Source organism: Scyliorhinus canicula, chromosome 11, assembly GCF_902713615.1.
Source record: "Scyliorhinus canicula chromosome 11, sScyCan1.1, whole genome shotgun sequence".
Lineage (NCBI taxonomy): Eukaryota > Metazoa > Chordata > Chondrichthyes > Carcharhiniformes > Scyliorhinidae > Scyliorhinus > Scyliorhinus canicula.
In genome coordinates this window covers 23,038,210-23,057,395 of record NC_052156.1, presented here as the reverse complement: position 1 = coordinate 23,057,395, position 19,186 = coordinate 23,038,210, and the positions used below count along the sequence as shown (strand labels likewise).

General features: G+C 45.6%; 1 protein-coding gene across 18 annotated transcripts in view; it reads right to left on the bottom strand.

Annotated features, from left to right (window-relative positions):
• The window catches only part of LOC119973916 (inter-alpha-trypsin inhibitor heavy chain H3-like), a 149,226-nt gene that overhangs the window by 79,190 nt on the left and 50,850 nt on the right, over positions 1-19,186 (bottom strand). For 14 of the 18 annotated variants that reach the window (XM_038812536.1, XM_038812540.1, XM_038812539.1 and 11 more), the window contains exons 13-17: positions 18,465-18,650; positions 16,682-16,821; positions 13,860-14,020; positions 9,205-9,255; positions 6,007-6,060 (exon numbers count right to left, since the gene is read on the bottom strand). In XM_038812536.1, the coding sequence (XP_038668464.1) occupies positions 6,007-6,060; positions 9,205-9,255; positions 13,860-14,020; positions 16,682-16,821; positions 18,465-18,650 (592 nt within the window). The remainder of the gene's footprint in view (positions 1-6,006; positions 6,061-9,204; positions 9,256-13,859; positions 14,021-16,681; positions 16,822-18,464; positions 18,651-19,186) is intronic. The other 4 variants (XM_038812547.1, XM_038812553.1, XM_038812554.1 and 1 more) reach the window with 1 other exon arrangement.

The following is a 19,186-nucleotide window of genomic DNA, read 5'->3' as shown; positions in this document are numbered from 1 at the left end:
TAAGATGGATTTTTTTCACCTCCTCATACGTCCCAGATACCTCCTCCAGTAGTGATCCAAACACTTCACAAGCCCTACCTACCAGCTTTGTTTGAGTCAGTAATACCCACATGTCCTGTGGCCATTTCATTTGTTTAGCTACCTTCTGAAATGAAATGAAAAAGACTTCTACCTCCTTATCATCAAACCTTGGCAATGCTTGGACATATTTAAATAGATTCCCACCAAACCTTCGACTTTGATGCTCTTTCTCACTATCCTCATCACTATCATCCAACTGTACCTTTCCCTTTACGTCTGCCTATTTTAACAGACTGTCATGTTTCATGGCCATTTTCTGAAGTTTAAACTCTCCCTCTTTATCTTTTTCCCTGATCTGTATCTCCCTTTCTCATTCTTTTTGTTCTGCTAGGGCTTTTCTTTCTTTTCTCCTTTCTTCTCTCTCCTTTTCTTTTTCCTCTCTCGCTTTTTCCTTTTCCTCGCTATCTCGTTCTTTCTTTTTCCGCTCTCTCTCTTTCTTTTTCCTCTCTTTCGTATTCAAGCTGCTGTAATTCTCTCTCATGTTCCATTTGTTTAATTTGTAACTGAATTTTTGCCATTTCCAATGAGTCAAACTGTGTATCAGGCAACTTTAAATGCTTAGCCACCGCCATGATTACCTCATCTTTTTGCATTTTGTCAGGTAATGTTAACTGCAATGTTTTTGCCAAATCTAACAGTCTGCTTTTAGTCTCTGTCCGTAAGGTACTGCGTGTGACCGTCTCCACCCCCAAAAACTTCTGAGCCTCTGAAAGAGCCATTGTCCACACCACACGCCCTGCTTAAAGAGATGTTCACAGACTTGCTGGAGAGGGGCACACTGCCGCCTACATTAGCACAAGCCTCAATCTCGCTGATACTTAAAAAAGACAAAGACCACACAGAATGCGGTCTCTACAGGCCCATCTCGCTGCTAAACGCAGATGCAAAAGTACTGGCCAAGATCCCAGCCAAAAGGCTGGAGGACTGCGTACCAGAGGTGGTAGCAAAACCAGACTGGTTTTGTCAAGGGTAGACAGCTAACATCGAACATCAGGTGCCTGTTGAATGTCATCATGGTCCCAACCGGGGAGAGAACACCTGAAGTGAACGTCTCCCTGGATGCTGAAAAGCCTTCGATAGAGTCGAATGGATGTACCTGATAGAGGTACTGAAGTGGTTCGGGCTTTGATCAGGGTTCACCGCCTTGGTGAAACACTTATACAACGCTCCTTCAGCGAGCGTACAGCCAAATACCATGAGCTCTAACAGCTGCATAGAGGCACAAGGCAGGGATGCACATTATTCCTGCTGCTGTTCCCCTGAACGGTCGAACCGCTAGTGATCGTGTTGAGGACAGCAAAGAATTGGAAATGTATCCAGAGAGGAGTCAGAGAGCACAGTCTCGGTCTATGCCAATGACCTGTTCCTCTACATCTCAGACCCGCGAAGCAGCATGGAAGGAATCATGACACTCTTGAAAAAGTTTGGTGCCTTCTCGGGCTACAAACTTAACCTGAGCGAGATCTTCCTGGTGAACCCTCAAGGAGGAGGGGCAGATCTGGAGGGGCTGCTGTTTAAACAGGCCCGCCACAAGTGGGACCTGACCAGCCTGACAGAGGAAGTAAAAAAGGACCTGCAGAGATGGAACACACTCCCACTCTCCCTGGCGGGGAGGGTGCAAACGATCAAAATGAACGTACTGCCCAGGTTCCTCTTCCTGTTTAGATACATCCCGATCTACATTCCCAAGGCCTTTTTCAATTCACTGGACAAACTGGTTATGGCATTTGTATGGGACAGGAAGAATGCAAGCATCCCAAAGAGAGTACTGCAGAGAACGAGATTCATGGGTGGCCTAGCCCTCCCAAACCTACAATATTACCACTGGGCAGCAACTACAGAGAGGGTAAAGAGGTGGATAAAGGAACCAGAGGCCGAGTGGGTGCTTATGGAGGAGGGCTCCTTCAGAGGGAGCACCTTCCGGGCCCGAGCCATCTCCACCTAATAAATATTCAACCATCCCAGTGGTGGTAGCAACACGCCAGTGGTGGAACCAACTGCGACAGTATTTCAGGCTAACTGAAATTTCCGACAAAGTCCCCATCAGAAACAACCACAGGTTTATGCTGGTGGCTATGGATGCCACCTTCAAAAAGTGGAGACAGGTCGGGGACGCTGACAGTTAGGGACTTTTACACCAACAACAGGTTAACAACACTCGAAGAACTGAAAGAAAGATTCCAGCTGACGGGGCAATGAACTCAGGTACCTACAAATCAAAAATTTCCTACAAAGGGAAACAAGGATGTACCCATGACCACCACGACAGTCACTGTTAGAGAACCTGCTGGATGCGGACACCTTCGGGAAAGGAAACTGTGGTGACATGATGGGTGACTGCTGAGGGGGGTCCAACACCCAACTGGACAAGATGAGGGAGAGGTGGGAGGAGGACTTGGGGAGGATTCTGGAGTGACGCACTGCACAGGGTCAACTCCCCTTCCACATGCGCAAGGCTGAGCCTAATGCAGTTAAAAGTGGTACACAGAGCCCACTTAACCAGAACCCGAAAGAGCAAGTTCTTCCCGGAGGTGAAGGATAGGTATGAATGGTGTCAAGGTGGCCCGACCAACTACGCCCACATGTTCTGGTCTTGCCCCAGACTTGCTGGGTTCTGGACAGCTTTCTTCGAGGCAATGTCCAAGCTGGTGGGGATGAGAGCGGAGCCATGCCCGAGAGTGGCAGTCTTCGGGATATCAGATCGGCCAGATTTCTTCATGGGGAGGAGGGCCAGTTAAAGTCTTCACCTTGTAAATAAGGTAACGTTTTTGAAGAGTGCTGGATTAGGGATCTCTTAGACACTGCTCTCCCTATGTGCTTGAATACACGATTGTGACCTGTACCTGAATTTCCTGTGATTAGGTCACATAAGTCCACTACAACACCACCATGCCAGGCCAACATATTCAGTATCCTTCAATAATTATCCCACTTTACCCAAATTGTCACTTATAAAGTAGCTTACCACATCTCTCAGAAATGGGGAGGTGGTGGTACAATGGCATTGTCACTGGTCTAGCAATCCAGCGACCCAAGATAATGCTTTGGAGACCCGAATCTCAACTCAATAGAATCCGGAATTAAATTCTAACAATGGCCATTGTCGACTGTTGTGAAAAAGCTAACAGATTCACTAATGTTCTTCAAGAAGGAAACCTGCCATCCTTACAGAAATGTGGTTGACTCTTACATGCCCTGGGCCACTCAGTTGTATTCAATCGCTACAATAGGAAACATAAGGAAGGAAACTCGATCGACCACACAGCATTGACCTCGGCAATGGAAACAACAATGGCAAACCCAGCCATGTTGACCCTGCGTAATCCTGCTTACTAGGGGCTTCTGTCAAAATTGGGAGAACAGTCCCATAGATTAGTCAAACAACAGCCAGATATAGTCATACTCATGGAGTTATACCTTACAGATAATGTCCCAGACACCACCATCGCCATTCCTGGGTATGTCCTATCCCACTGGCAGGACAGACCCAGCAGACGTGGCGGCACGGTGCTATACTGTTGGGAGGGAGTTGGTCTGGGAGTCCTGAACATCGATTCTGGACCCCATGAAATCTCATGGCACCAGGTCAAATATCCTACTGATGACCATGTACTGTCCCCCCTCAGCTGATGAATACCACTTGGAGGAAGCTTTTATGGTAGCAAGGACACAGAATGTACACTGGGTGGTGGACTTCAACGCCCATCGCCAAGAGTGACTCGATAGTACCACCACAAACTGAGCTGGCCAGGTCCTAAAGAACATAGCTGCTAGACTGGGACTGTGGCAGGTGGCAAGGGAACCAACAAGAATCAATCTTCCTGCTGCAGATGCATCTGTCCATGACAGTTTCAGGAGGAGTGACCACTGTACAGTCCTTGTGGAGATGAAATCCCGCCTTCATATTGAGGATGCCCTCCATGTGTTGTGTGTCACTAACACCGTGCTTAATGGGATAGACTTCAAACACATCTAGCAACTCAAGCAGCCATCGCCCATTTACATTCAATGGGTTACTGTACAGCATTTACCCAACAACGTGGAAAATTGTGCAGATATATCCTGCACACAAGAAATAGGACAAATCGCACCTGGCTAATTACCTCCCCATCAATAACTCTCGATCATCAGTTAATTGATGGAAGGGGTCATTAACAGTGATATTAAACAGCTCTAACTCAGCATTAAATTGCTCATGGCACTCAGTTTGGGTTCCACCAGGGCCACTCAGCTCCTGACCTCATTACAACCTTGATTAAAACATGGACAAAAGAGCTCAACTTCAGAGGTGAGGTGAGAGTGACTGCCCTTAACATCAAAAAGAACAAAAGAACAAAGAACAAAGAAAAATACAGCACAGGAACAGGCCCTTCGGCCCTCCAAACCCATGCCGACCATGCTGCCCGTCTAAACTAAAATCTTCTCCACTTTCTTGGTCCGTATCCCTCTATTCCTATCCTGTTCATGTATTTGTTCAGATGCCCCTTAAATGTCACTATCGTCCCTGCTTCCACCATCTCCTCCGGCAGCAAGTTCCAGGCACCCACTATCCTCTGTGTAAAAAACCTGCCTCGTACATCTCCTCTAAACCTTGCCCTTCTCACCTTAAACCTATGCCCCCTAGTAATTGACCCCTCTACCCTGTGGAAAAGCCTCTGACTATCCACTCTGTCTATGCCCCTCATAATTTTGTAGACCTCTATCAGGTCGCCCCTCAACCTCTTGTCGTTCCAGTGAGAACAAACCGAGTTTATTCAACCAATGCAAAGTAAGCATTTGACTGAGTATGGTATCAAGGACCCTCGCAAAACTGAAGCCAATGGGAAGCAGGGGGGGGGGGGGGGGGGGGGAACCCTCCACTGGTTGGAAACATACCTGGCATAAAGTAAGTTGTTGTGGTGATTGAAGGTCAATCATCTCAGCTCCAGGACATCACTTCTGGAGTTCATTAGAGTAGTTTCCTAGGCCCAATCCTTCTTCAGTTGCTTCATCAATAGCCTTACTTCCATCATAAGGTCAGAAGTGGGGATGTTTGCGGATGACTGCACAATATTCATTAGCATTCGCGACTCGTCAGACATTGAAGCAGTCCATGTTCAAATGCATCAAGACCTGGACAAATTCAGGTTTGGGCTGACAAGTGGCAAGTAACATTTGTGTCACACAAGTGCCAGGCAATGACCATCTCCAACAAGTGAGGACCTAACCATCGGCCATTTACATTCAATGGCATTACCATCACTGATTCCCCACAATCAACATCCTGTGGGTTCTCATTCACCAGAAACTGAACTGGACTAATCATATAAATACTGCGACTCCCAGAGCAGGTCAAAGGTTAGAAATCCTGCAAGAGTAACTAGCCTCCTGATTCCCCAAAGTCTGTCCACTTATAAGGCACAAATCAGGAGTGTAATTGAATACTCTCCACTTGCTTGAAGGAGTACAGCTTCAACAACACTCCAGCAACCTGACACCATCTAAGACAAAGCAACCCACTTGATTGCTATCCTGCCCAAAAACATTCAATCCCTCCACCACTGACGCACCGTAGCAGCTGTGTGTATTATCTACAAGAAGCACTGCAGGAACTCACCAAGAATTTCCCATACCCACGACCACTACCACCTAGAACGTCAAGGGCAGAACACACACGGAAACAACACCACCTGGAGGCTCCCCTCCAAGTCACTCATTATCACTGTCACTGGGCCAAACTCCTGGAATTCACTCCCTAACAGCACGGTGGGTGTACCTCCATCCGAGGGACTGCAGCGGTCCAAGAAGGCAGCTCATTACCACCTTCTGAACGGAACGAGGGTTGGGCAATAAATGCTGGCCTAGCCAGTGATGCCCACATCCCGGAAATGAATTTAAAAAAGAAACGCTTCAAAATAAGATTAAGATTGCAGTAAAAAACCTTACCCGTTAAAGTTTGCGTGCGAGAGGAAAGTACTTTTGTTTTTCTTGAAGAATGTCCTGAAAAAGAAATGAAAGCATGCATCTGGGGCTGGTTTAGCTCACAAGGCTAAATCGCTGGCTTATAAAGCAGACCAAGCAGGCCAGCAGCACGGTTCGATTCCCGTACCAGCCTCCCCGGACAGGCGCCGGAATGTGGCGACTAGAGGCTTTTCACAGTAACTTCATTGAAGCCTACTCGTGACAATAAGCGATTTTCATTTTTCATTTCATTTCATCTATTTATTTCATTATTCAAAGTCTGTATCTGGCATGTATCTTTGTATGGTTGTTGAAACCAAATTTAGCAACATTTCTAAAGAAATATGTGATTTATAAACCTATTAGTGGATTCAAAATTTAATTATTAGCTGTGTATAGTTCAGTGGGTAAAATAGTTTGAGCAATTTAATTAATTTGTTTTGTGTTACTCTTGTTTCAAGGGCTTCACATGTCAAAACGTGTCACACCCTCAAATTGTTACACCTGCCTGGGACAAGAAAAGATAATGTTGATTGACAACTTAAAGATGTGGATAATTATACCAATCAGGCATCTGAATGATTAAATGCAAATTAACTAAAATGGATCACTTGACAAGTGACAAATGGCAAAAATGAATAATCAGCTGAATTCTTAAGGAACCATATCCTCCCCATGTTATTATCCATAGCCAGCAAGTACCAGATAGTGGACAGATCTAACTGCACAATTATCTTGGTTACATTTTTATGCTAATTTCTCTGCACTGTATACAGTTAACAATTCAAGTTATAACAAAAGGGATACAATAAATTTACTTAATTCTTTAGAAAAATGACTACTCTTACACAACTTGTCTCCAAATATGTTCTTCCATGCATTCACCAACACTATGATGCACTGTACTTGTCTTCAAGATCAAACTATTTCTCAATATCTTACCATTTCCACCTGGGCAAACATATTCTTCATATTCCCTATGTTGCAAGCTACCCACACATAAAACTCCTCAAGTCATGTAATCAATTCCAATTTCAATTCCAATGAACCATCAGACACTAGAATTTCTGTGTCTGTGCAAATGATGCACATCTCCTGCTGGAATCCCACTTTCTGCTACCATCGACATTTTCATTCCCATGTCATTGGTATACCTTCTTCCTCTGCCATTCAGGCTTTGACAACTGTTCTTTGACAGCATTGATAAATAAGGTTTTACTGCCTTGAAATTATGGCTTTCTTCACAAATTTGTATTCCGCAAAGTATCTGTTCCATTTGTACAGCAACTCCCCACATATCTCACTTTACAGCTACAGGTTGTGTTTGCTGCTTGCTCCTGCTGGTGGCTACAAATGCCTGGAGGCTGCTGTTGCTGATAATTTCCTTTTCTGTAGCCGGAAAGAAGGACAATTTTTTTGAAGATACCTGGACTTTGGAACACTGGGCTCAGGGGAATGTATGAGTCCAGAAGGTACTCAGGTTTGAAGTAAGAAGACGCTGCAGGACCTGATACGTGACATTGATTTGAATGGGCCAACTGATTACGCCGTAAAAGAAATGCTGTAGCAGATTGCAGTTGCTTTTGTTGCTGGTGTGATGAATGCTACATGTAACTGGCATGTCACCACGGGTTAAACACATTGGAAGTCAAGGATGTTCAACTGCACCTTGAGAGCCAGTGGAATATGTGGATGCCAGGATTTGGTTCCAGTGAGATTGAGCCGTGTGGGAGGGATAACACATTCTCAGCTTCCCTTCTGTTTCTGTTGAGAAACCTACAATGGGTGATCCCGTGTGTTTGTTTCTTCTTTATGAAAATGAGCTGCTTTGGCTTTGTACTGGTACCGATGGAACAGTGATGTTCCTTGTAGTTTAATGGTTAGTGTGATATGTGCAATGTTACGGAGCTGATTTTTAAAATTTGTTACTGTTCATCGTTTAATAAACAAAAATATTCTCAGAAATATCTCAAAGATTAAACATGGATCTTTGCCATTTTTTTGACTAACTGTCAACTCAAATGGGAAAAGCAAAGTCCCGCTATATTTGTTTACACCTCATAAAATAAAATCAAGGAGGGCGATCCCACGATGTCATGCTGGCGGGGCAGGCTCTGGATGAACCTGAAAGGTCAGGGAGCCCTTTTGAAGGCATCACAATGAAAAAAGATAAAAATAGAATAAAGGAATCTCCAACCACAGAAACCCGGACCCCACCATGGAACGGAATTCTCCCCCTCCACCCTCAATGATGGGATCGCACATCCCACAAACACAGACCCTACCTCTCCCCACAGACACAGAACCATCAGGATATCCCCCATGGAACCTCTTCTGGCACTGCCCCTGTACTACCAGGAGGCAGTGCCTGGACATGGCCAGGAATCTGCCTGGGCATGACCCTCTCTCCCTGGGGGCTGTACTCACCTGCGTGCCCTTAGCAGGTTCTGTTCACCAGGTGTACATCATGGGGGATCTGTTGCAAATCACATTGGCGTTTCCTCACGCTGACATGAATGGACAGTTCAACATAGAATCATAGAATCATAGAATTTACAGTGCAGAAGGAGGCCAATCGGCTCATCGATTCTGCATCGAACCTTGGAAAGAATATTCTACTTTAAGCCCAGGCTTCCACCATATCCCCGTAACCCAGTAACCCGACTTAACGTGTTGGACACAAAGGGGCAATTTAGCATGGCCAATCCACCTAACCTGCGCATCTTTGGACTGTGGGAGGAAACCAGAGCACTTGGAGGAAACCCACGCAGACACGGGAGAAAGTGCAAACTCCACACAATCACCCGAGGCCGGAATTGAACCTGGGACCCTGGAGCTGTGAGGCAGCAGTGCTAACCACTGTGCCACCATGCAGCCAAATCAGGCGTAAATCCCTGATCTGCCTATTCGAACATATGTAAACAGCGATCCTGACTTTTAAAGTTTGGATCTCCGTTATGTCATTGGTTGGGCGGGGGGGTGGGGTGGGGGGGGGGGGGGGGGGGGGGGGGGGGGGGGGTGGGGGGGGGGGGGGGGGGGTTGGAGTACAATTGTGCAGGGAAACCCCCCCAGCGCAAAAAGCTATTTTGGCACTCCTGCTCAATTCTCCACCCCATCTGACATTCCTACCCTAGAAAACTGGAAATGGAAAATCTCCCCCAAGAACTGTTTCAAAACACTTACTTGACTGATGTCCGCGGGAAGTTTTAAATTTCTGCGGTAGTCGGAAGGGTTCTGAAAAATAAACAAAAGCATGCATTTATTTATGTAATTATTTTAAAAAACTGTGCCTAACATGTAGCTATAGCATATTGTTAGCGTGTTGTTGCTTTCTCTTTTTTCCTGTAGATACTTGAAAATGCCTCTAATAGAAATATTTTTTTGAAAAGAGATTCTTTGAAAGTTTGACTCTTTGCGCTGCGATGTCTTCATACACAGATGTATCATAAAACTGACCAAGTTAGAGCCAAGTTTAGTAAACTTTCATAGAATCATAGAATTTACAATCATAGAATTTACAGTGCAGAAGGAGGCCATTCAGCCCATTGAGTCAGCACCGGCCCTTGGAAAGAGCACCCCACTTAAGCCCCACACCATCCCCTCTATCCTCATAACCCAATCTAACCTTTTTGGACACTAAGTGCGATTTAGAATGGCCAATCCACCGAACCTGCACATCTTTGGACTGTGGGAGGAAACCGGAGCACCCGGAGGAAACCCACGCACACACAGGGAGAACGTGCAGACTCCGCACAGTGACCCAAGCCGGGATTGGACCCTGGGACCCTGGAGCTGCGAAGCAATTGTGCTAACCATTATGCTACCGTGATCTCTCTCCAGGAACACCCTCCTGGTTCAAGGTACCTTATCTGCCCATACAAACTCTGAAATCATTTTATTGTAGCATGGAAATTGTGGCTGGAATTTTACAGACTTTCTCGCTGGCGGGATCTTCTTGTCCTGCCGACGTCAAACACCCATCATGGGTTTCCTGGCGGTGGTGTGTGTGGGGGGTGGGGTGCATAGAAGGGGATACCCAATTGGCAGCTATGGGATCAGAGGATCCCACCGCGGGCTATGACGGGCTGCCTCCACCACTGTGAAACACGATGGGGGCCCATGGTAATTCCACCCAATCACCCGAGCAATTTGATTGGTCAGTTTTATGATATATCTTTGATCGAGGCCATCACACCTCAATGGTGGCAAACTTTCAAAGAATCCCTTTAAAAAAAATGTTTATTAGCAGCATTTTCAAGTATCTGCAGAAAAAAAGGGAAAACAACAACACCAATAATCATCAAACAGTAACCTAACTACCCATATCTCTTTGTCCTAGCCCAGACCCACAGTCCCCGCTGATGTTTTACCACTCTTTAAAGAACCGACTCATCCTTGACACCATTATGTGTGCCCTACACACCTCTATGAACTGAATGAGATTCCCCTTTGACAGCTGGTACTCCATCTCCAACTCCCCTAACTAAGCTAACATCCCCCCTATGAACAGATTACTGAAGCTGTCTATTCCCATCCGCTCCCACACCCTAAACGTAGAGTCTAATCTGGATGGGAAACTATGATTGTCACAAATCGGCGCCCACAGCTTTCCATCTTGAAATTCTGTTGAGAGTGGTTTCATAACCTCAACGCTGATACCATTACAGGATTCGTGGCGTACTTAGCCGGCGAGAACAGAAGAGGCGCCAGCAATATTGCCCTATAAACTCGACTCTCTGCACGAGGCTTCCTCCATCCATCCCCACACTGACCTCTCCTCCACGGTCCACTTTGCAACGTCTGCAGGCCAGTAATAATTCAGCAGACTTTGTAACACTAACCCCTTCTCCACCCATCTCTCTCCAGGAACACCCTCCTGGTCCTGGTTCAAGGTACGTTATCTGCCCATACAAACTCTGAAATCATTTTATTGATCCTACTGAATAAAGACTTGGGCACAAAGATCAGGAGGTTCTGGAAGACGAACGAAAATTTCAGCAGCAACATCATCTTTACCGTCTAAACCCTTCCAGCTAACAATAACGGCAAAACGTCCCAGTTTTAAAATCTTCCTTCATCCCCTCCACTAAATTTGCCAGATTTAACTTGTGCAGCTCAGCCCAACCATGTTCCACTTCTATTCCCAAGTATCGAAAGCTCGCTCCTACCAGCCGGAACGGCAATGTCTAAGCCCGTCCCCTGCCCCCTTGCATTGATCGGAAATACCTCGCTCTTCCCCATGTTGAGCTTGTACCCCGAAAACAAACTAAACTCCCCCAGTATCCCCATAATCCTGTCAAAGCCCTCCATGGGTCTGAAATATACAGCATGAGATCGTCTGTGTGCAGGGAGACTCGATACTCTGCCTCCCCCACCCCCATGATACTCCTTCACACACATACACAAACACACACACTGCCCCCCACACCCCTGAGGCTCTAAGTGCCATTGCCAACAGCTCAATTGCTAAAGGGAAGAGCAACAGGGAGAGTGGACACCCCTGCCTTGTCCCCCAGTGCAATCCAAATTACTCCAAACTAATATTATTAGTACGGACACGTGTTTTGTGGGCCTTGTACTCAGTTTCCCTGACTTGTCCCAACACTACCCAACTACCCATCCTGCCCCTTTTATTGCCACGGTCCCTTGTTGTTCAGTTTAGCCTTCCCTGAGCACTGACCTCTGTTTTCCTATTAACACATTTGGCTATCCTACCTTTGCCACGATTAACACTCTTCAGTCCCTAATGGCACCATTAACAGCCCCTTTGACTCATGTTCATGGCCGTGGGCTGCAGGAAGATATCAATGAACTGGTCAGGTGGGCAGAAAAGTGGTAAATGGAAATCAACCTGGAGACGTATGAGGTGGTGAATTGTGGAGGTCAAACAAGACAAAGGAATACCCAATAAATGGGAGGATACAAAGAGTTGTGTAGGAAGTGAGGGACCTTCAAGTGCATTCCACAGATCCCCGAAGGTAGCAGAACAGATATAGAAAGCACATGGAATACTTTCCTTTATTAGCCAAGGAATAGAATATAAGAGCAGGAAGGTTATGCTGGAACTATATAAAACATTAGTTAGGCCACAACTTGTGTATTGTGTGCAGTTCTGGTCACCTCACTATAAAATGGATCTTGTTGCATTAGAGAGGGTACAGAGGAGTTTACAAAGATGTTGCCAAGACTGGAAAATTTCAGCTATGAGGACAATTTGGACAGGCTGGGATTGTTCTCTTTGGAACCGAGGAGACTGAGGGGGAGATGTGATTGAATTCATGTAACCTGCAGACCCACAAACCTACTAACCAAGACCTGGATGATTCTACCAATGCACTCTGGACTCCATAACCAATTTAGATGGGCGGGAAGGTTAAAGTGGCCATTTTGTCAGAGGAATGATTTCTATTTAAAGGGTCCGTGGTACGTTTCAGAAAAGCTCAGCAGCGCTTCAGCTTTGAAGGCTGCAGCACCAAGGAAATGGAGAGGAGATTTTTGAAGACTGAACACCCCAACCCCCAGGCCTCTCATTCCTTTTTTAAAATAAATTTAGAGTACCCAATTATTTTTTCCAATTAAGGGGCAATTTAGCGTGTCCAATCCACCTACTCTGCACATTTCTGAGTTGTGGGGTTGAAACCCACGCAGACACGGGGAGAATGTGCAAACTGCACAAGGACAGTGACCCAGAGCCGGGATCGAACCTGGGACCTCAGCGCCGTGAGGCAGCTGTGCTAACCACTAGGCCACCGTGCTGCCCGGCCTCTCTTTCCTACCTTGAGACCCAACAGAAGGAGCTGAAAGGCTGCTGCAAGCTGAGTTACCTCAAAGATGGGAAGAGGAGGACACCCTTCTCCAACCAAGCAAGGCGGATGAAGTGGCTGAGGAAGTCAGCAGCTGGACTGCAGCCCCTCTAGCCTGAAGACAGTGAACCAAGGATCCAGGTCTTCAATAGGATGTGAGTGTCATAACACTTTCAGGTGCCAGACCCCACACTCTGACTTGCCCAACAATCTCCTGTACAGTGCTCCTCTGGTCAATGCACTTTGTAGCTTCACTCAATCTTCTTCCTGCAAGCACCTCACATCCTCACCTGAGCAGCCAACATTCACCCTCAGCTCATTATCCTCTTCCAGTGATGTCTTCCATTGACCCTCACCTGCACATACGCCATTACTAGCACCCTGCTTTCTTTCCTCACTGGAGAAGAGAGAACTTAAGTTGACAAGACGCAGAGACAAAGGGTGTGGGGAGGCAGCAGGGGGGTGGAAGGGTGATCTACCAGTGACAGGACATTGTTAGTTATTGGCAATGCATGACCACCAGGTCCATTCAGAAGGAGGTCTTAGAGTAGAATTCCTACAGTGAAGGAGAAGACTATTTGACCCATTGGGTCTGCACTGACTCTCTGAAAGACGACCCTACCCAGGCCAACTCCCTTGCCCTATCCCCATAACCCCACCTAACCTGCACCTCTTTGGACATTAAGGGGAAATTTAGCATGGCTAATCCACATAGTATACACCTTTGTATGTGGGAGGAAACTGGATCACTCAAAGGAAACCCACATAGAGAAGGGAAGAAAGTGCGAACTCCACACAGTCACCCAAGGCCAGAATTGAACCCAGGTCCCTGGTGCTGTGAGGCAGCAGTGCTAACCATTGTGCCACCATGTTCCATGAAGACCAATATGGGACTATAGAGATCTTTAATTGAGAAAAAAAATCTACTTATGAACAAAAGTGTAGCTTTTTAAATCAACCCTTCACACGATGTGCTAACTGATATACCATTACAAAATCAAGGTTTAATAAAGGACACTTTTATTCAAGCATTACCATCATCATCTGACGGTTTGTCAGCCACAAAGGTGTCATTCTTATTTTCCTCTGGTTTTGTGACGACCATTGATGTTAAAGGTGTTACAAAGCTGTACTTGAGTGAGAGTTCCAAAATTTGATCCGTTACGCTTTTCTTTTCATTTGTCTCTGCAGAAATCCTGAGTATAACAATTGGTAGCAATTAATTTTGTAACACACTTGTCATCCAATGCAGTAAACAATTGTGCTGCCATTGAAACAAATGTTCCTGAAATTGTTACGATCCCAGCTGTTGATATAACGAGATGGGAAGATCCCAGAATGGAACCCTGGCTCAAAAGACCTATCTTTTACTCGTGGAGGAACAGAGTCACAGAACCACTAATTAGTTTTAGCAACAAGAATTTGTTTTTACTAAATATGAAAAGTTGGATTATTTAACAATATTTCTTTACTCTCCCGTTTGCTTAACAAATACACACAGATTTAAAGATGAACATGGATTAGAAAATACATCTTAAGCTACAATGGTCTCATTAACTCAGTCCCTTTGAAGCACAGAAGGTAACTGTGGCCAAACACACTCTCTACTCTGAACCCCAAGTGAATATTTGTGGCTGTCCCCTCAGAATCCCCCCAGATGATTGTTATGTGAGAGTTTCCAAACTTAACTTCCAAAATCATGCTTTAAAATCTTCTCTTTTAATTATGCTTTCCCTTAGTGCTTTGCATTGCAAAATCCAGTCCAGGTTTTACAAATGACACTTTTAAGCAAAGCTTCCACTGCACTTTTAACAGCGAATCCAGCCGATAATTTTACACCACCATCTTTTAAGTTTATTTTGTCTTAATTGCTTTAACACAAACTCCGAGATCCAGCCCAGCCACCGATTTCTATAGTTATTTCAACTCATGTTCCACAGGCAAAATATCACAAACCTGAAAGTCACTTCAGATATCTTTCAGGCCTGTCACGATTCAATACCTTTTCAACTCTCTGTGACTTTACTCTGTTCGAGTACCTTTAACCTCAGGCTTCTTGGAATTTTCTCTAATTTCTTTAACCAGCTGCTCTTCAGACCTCTGCACTTGTTTTGCTAACCCTTACTCCATAGAATGGCTTTTCTTCTCGCAAGGCTGAGAGAGATGTTCCCTGTTTAGCTTTTTAAAACCCACAACTTCTAGCAGAGCTGTAAGAACTGCCCTCTCTCATACTACCTGTCTCCAGCTGCAATTAAATGTTTAGCTGAACTAAAACTCAAAGGTGTCGCTATTTTACAAGGCCCCAGTTGCTTAGCAACCACTGCTGGTATATTTACTCTTCAGTCCATAGGCCTCTCTAAGCACAATACAATCACAGTTGGAATTGAAAACAACTCCCACACATACAAAGACCTATGTTTGACATGAACCTAACGATAGGTTTTACCCTTCGAGCCACAGAAATATTAAATTAAACACACTTAAAACTATACCTATACCGTATTTCTAATGCTTCCCAATGCAAAAATAAATCCCTTAAACTACCTTGGGCGAGATTCTCCGACCCCCGCCGGGCCGGAGAATCGCAGGGGGGGCGGTGTGAATCCCGCCCCGCTTATCCGATGGTGGCTGCCGAATTCTCTGGCGCCGGTTTTCGGGCGGGGGCGGGGATCGCGCTGGTTGGGGACCTTTGGCAATGCACCCCCGGCAAATCTCCGGGCACCGATAGGCCGAGCGACCACCCGTTTGCATCCAGTCCTGCCGGCGTGAAATAGACATGTTTCATCCCGGCGGGGCCTGGCTTGGTGGGCGGCTTGCGGAGTCCTCGAGGGGCGTGAGGGGATTAGGATTGGTGGCCTGGCCCACAATCGGGGCCCACCAATCTGCGGGCGGGCCTGTGCCGTGGGGGCACTCTTTCCCTCCGCACCGGCCTCTGTAAGGCTCTGACATGGCTGCGCGGAGAAGAAACCCTCTGCGCATGCACAGGAAACACGCCGGCGGTTCTGCGCATGTGCTAGAACACACCGGCAGTCCTGCACAGTCCTGCCCGCGGCGGTCCATCGGCGCCGGTTGGCGCGGCACCAACCCTTCCAGCGCCGGCCTAGCCCTTGGAAGTGCAGAGGATTCCGCAACTCCGGGTGGCCCGACGCCGGAGTGGTTCACGCTGCTCTTGCCGCCAGAATGGGCCGCCCGCCAATTGTAGGAGAATCCCGGCCCTTATCTTTCCCAACACAATAATTTTTAATGGTTCCTGTGATTTTTGTCCACATGTAAACTAAATAGATCATTAAACCAGAATGATTATGTGCTATTTTGCCACAGTGACAGCTAGTAAGGATAATGGATAACAAGGGAGGTGGTGGCATAGTAGTATTGTCACTGGACTAGCAATCCTAGTAATGCTCTGGGTACTCAGGTTCAAATCCCACAATGGCGGATGGGGAAATCTAAATCCAATAAGGATCCGGAATTAAAAAGTCCAATGATGACCATGAAACCATTGCTGATTGTCGTCAAAAACCATCTGGTTCGCTAATGTCCTTCAGAGAAGGAAATATACCATCCTTACCCAGTCTGGCCTACATGTGACTCCAGACTCACACAGCGAAGTGGTTGATTCTTAACTCCCCCCACTGAAATGGGCTAGCAAGTCATTCAGTTCAAGGGCAATTAGGGATGGGCAACAAATGCTGGCCTAGCCAGCGATGCCCACATACTAAGAACGAATACCAAAACAAACAACAAAAACATTGATTTATCTTTCAGGTGCTGATGGACTAGATATGATAGTCTACCAATCACTGCTTGCACATAAATTACATTACAAGCTCAGAGACATAAAATTCTTGCTACTTTACCGCTTCTCTAAGAGCTGTTGTATGGTCAAATAAGCCCACAGCCGCTCAGTAAAATCACCAAAAATGTATTGCTGCTGTTGAGTAATGTTTTCAGCTTCTGATACCTTTACTTCAGTTTGTAGAGTTAGGTTTTCATTGGCCTGTGGGAGAATTAAGTCCATTACATCTTATGACATAAGCTTACAATTTGCTACTACTAATGCTTTTAAATGTAATGGCTCCAATTTTCTGACTCTTCCCGCTGGCGGGATCTTCCCGTCCCGCCTATGCCACCGTCCCATGGCACGTTCTCCAGCGGCGGAGAGAGTCGACAAAAAACTGTTTAGACATTGGCAAGACCGGAAGATCCGCTGCCAACTAATGGCGGGCTGCCTCTGCTGCAAGAAAATGCGCCACAAAGGGCCTGTCCATGTTAATTTATATATTAGGCACAAATTATGTGAGCTATTTTATCAATCTGAACAATAAAAAAATGACAGGATATATGCAATAGATAATGTGAACAAATAATACCATTTTGTGTTGATTTGAAATTTATAACTGTCTTGGTCAACTTTTACCCCTCCACCAACTTTGCTGGAACGGATTAGCTGGTTAGAGGTCTCATTGTTGGTTTGGGGACATTTCTGTGTGCAAATTGGCTGCTGTGGTTGCTGACATAACAACACTAAGCACACTGCAAAAATAAATGAAGCAATGTGAGATGTCCAAAGGATCCAAAAGGTGTTGCGTAGGTAACCTGTACTGTGACTGTCTCCCAGGCAGGGTTTGCCACCTTGCTGGAGGATCATCTGCCAGTCCAAGGGTATATTGCTGCCCACCTTTCCGCCATGATAAGCATGGTAGTACAGTGGTTATCACTGTTACTTCATAGCACCAGGATCCCAAGTTCGATTCATGGCATGGGTCACTGTTTGTGTGCAATCTGCACATTCTCCCCGTGTCTGTGTGGGTTTCCTCCGGGTACTCCGATTTCCTCCCACAAGACGTGCCCTTAGGTAATTTGGACATTGTGAATTCTCCCTCGGTGTACCCAAACATGGCGACTTGGGGCTTTTCATTGAAACTTCATTGCAGTGTTAATATAAGCCTACATGTGACAATAAAGATTATTATTATATGGGTGAGGGCTCCCTCTGTGAATCGAGGAGCTTCATTTCTCGCAGCTATCCTTCTGGCTTGAATGACAGCCAAGTGCTGTGGAACTGTTTAAATCAAGCGCTCCCATCATTGAAGTGCTCAGATGACCCCCGAAACGGGCAAATCAAACGTTTCAGGCCTCAGGCATGGCGTTTTTCACATGGGGAAAAATCCATTTTTCAAAGTGCCTGATGATTGCGGTCTGGGCAGCACAGCGGGGGTTTTGTGCTGAAAATGACATCAGAGTAAGCCTAGGAGTCGAGGGAAATTGACCTTTGTTGGAGTTGTGAACTGTGATATAAAATTCTTCTTTTGTTAATAAGTCACCATTGTGATTTAACTCTGCCTCGTGGCTTTTCCTTGCCATACAACAGGGTGGTTTAGGAAAAGTTCTCCGTTCCCAGAAAAAGTATTGGAAGCAGAAGCCATCATAATATCATATAAAAGGGAAGTAGATAATTAATTGCAGGAGAACATTTTGTAAAAGTATGAGCAATGGGAAGGGAATCTGGATTAGGCAGGTAGTTCTTTCGAGGGGCTGGAGACATAATGGGTAACTTCCTACTGCACTGTCATACTGTATTCCACACTTCATCCAGAACAAAAAATTAATAAATTGGAAAAGTTGTTAAAGAATACTTACAGTTTGTGCAAACACCTCCACTCTGAGTAATTCAATGTTATTGTCTAAAACCTTGCCAGCCATGACAAATTCTGACCCACCGTAAAGTTGACCATAACTGGACTTAGTTAATCCTGAAATGACACTCTCTGGATATTGAAATTCAATATCCAAAAGCAAGGGATTTGCCACTTCATCAAAAAAATCCTGTGAAAAAGAAAAAAAAAAGAGAAAGAATTTGATGTACCTTCGAAATAATCATAATATTAATGAATCTTTAGCCTGGAAACTCATTGAAGCACACAGAATGTATTTGTATTTGTAAGACTTTTTTTGCACAGTTTTAGCTCTCACGGCACAGTTGGATTGCTTAAGGCTGACAATCATTTAAAGCACTACAGCAGCCAAAGTTCAATGGTCCTGCCTGCCACAGAAGGGCAGGGGATGTGCAGAGCACCTGGACAATTGAGGCTTCCCAATTTATTGGTGCAGCACTGAGCTTCACCTCAGAGAGTGCCGGAAAGGAGGCTGTCATTTGTGACACTTGTCATGGGCCAGGGTTTAGAGAATCCCAAAGTGTATCATGGAGTTCACCTGACCCACAACTTTTAATAGATTGCAGTATGGGGAGCACAGGGCCCACTCTACAGGTGTGGTACACCAGAAATGGAAAAGTACATTTTTAAGCAAAACAAGTTAACCTTTTTGAAACAAACAGTGAGCATCTTGGCAATCATTAATTC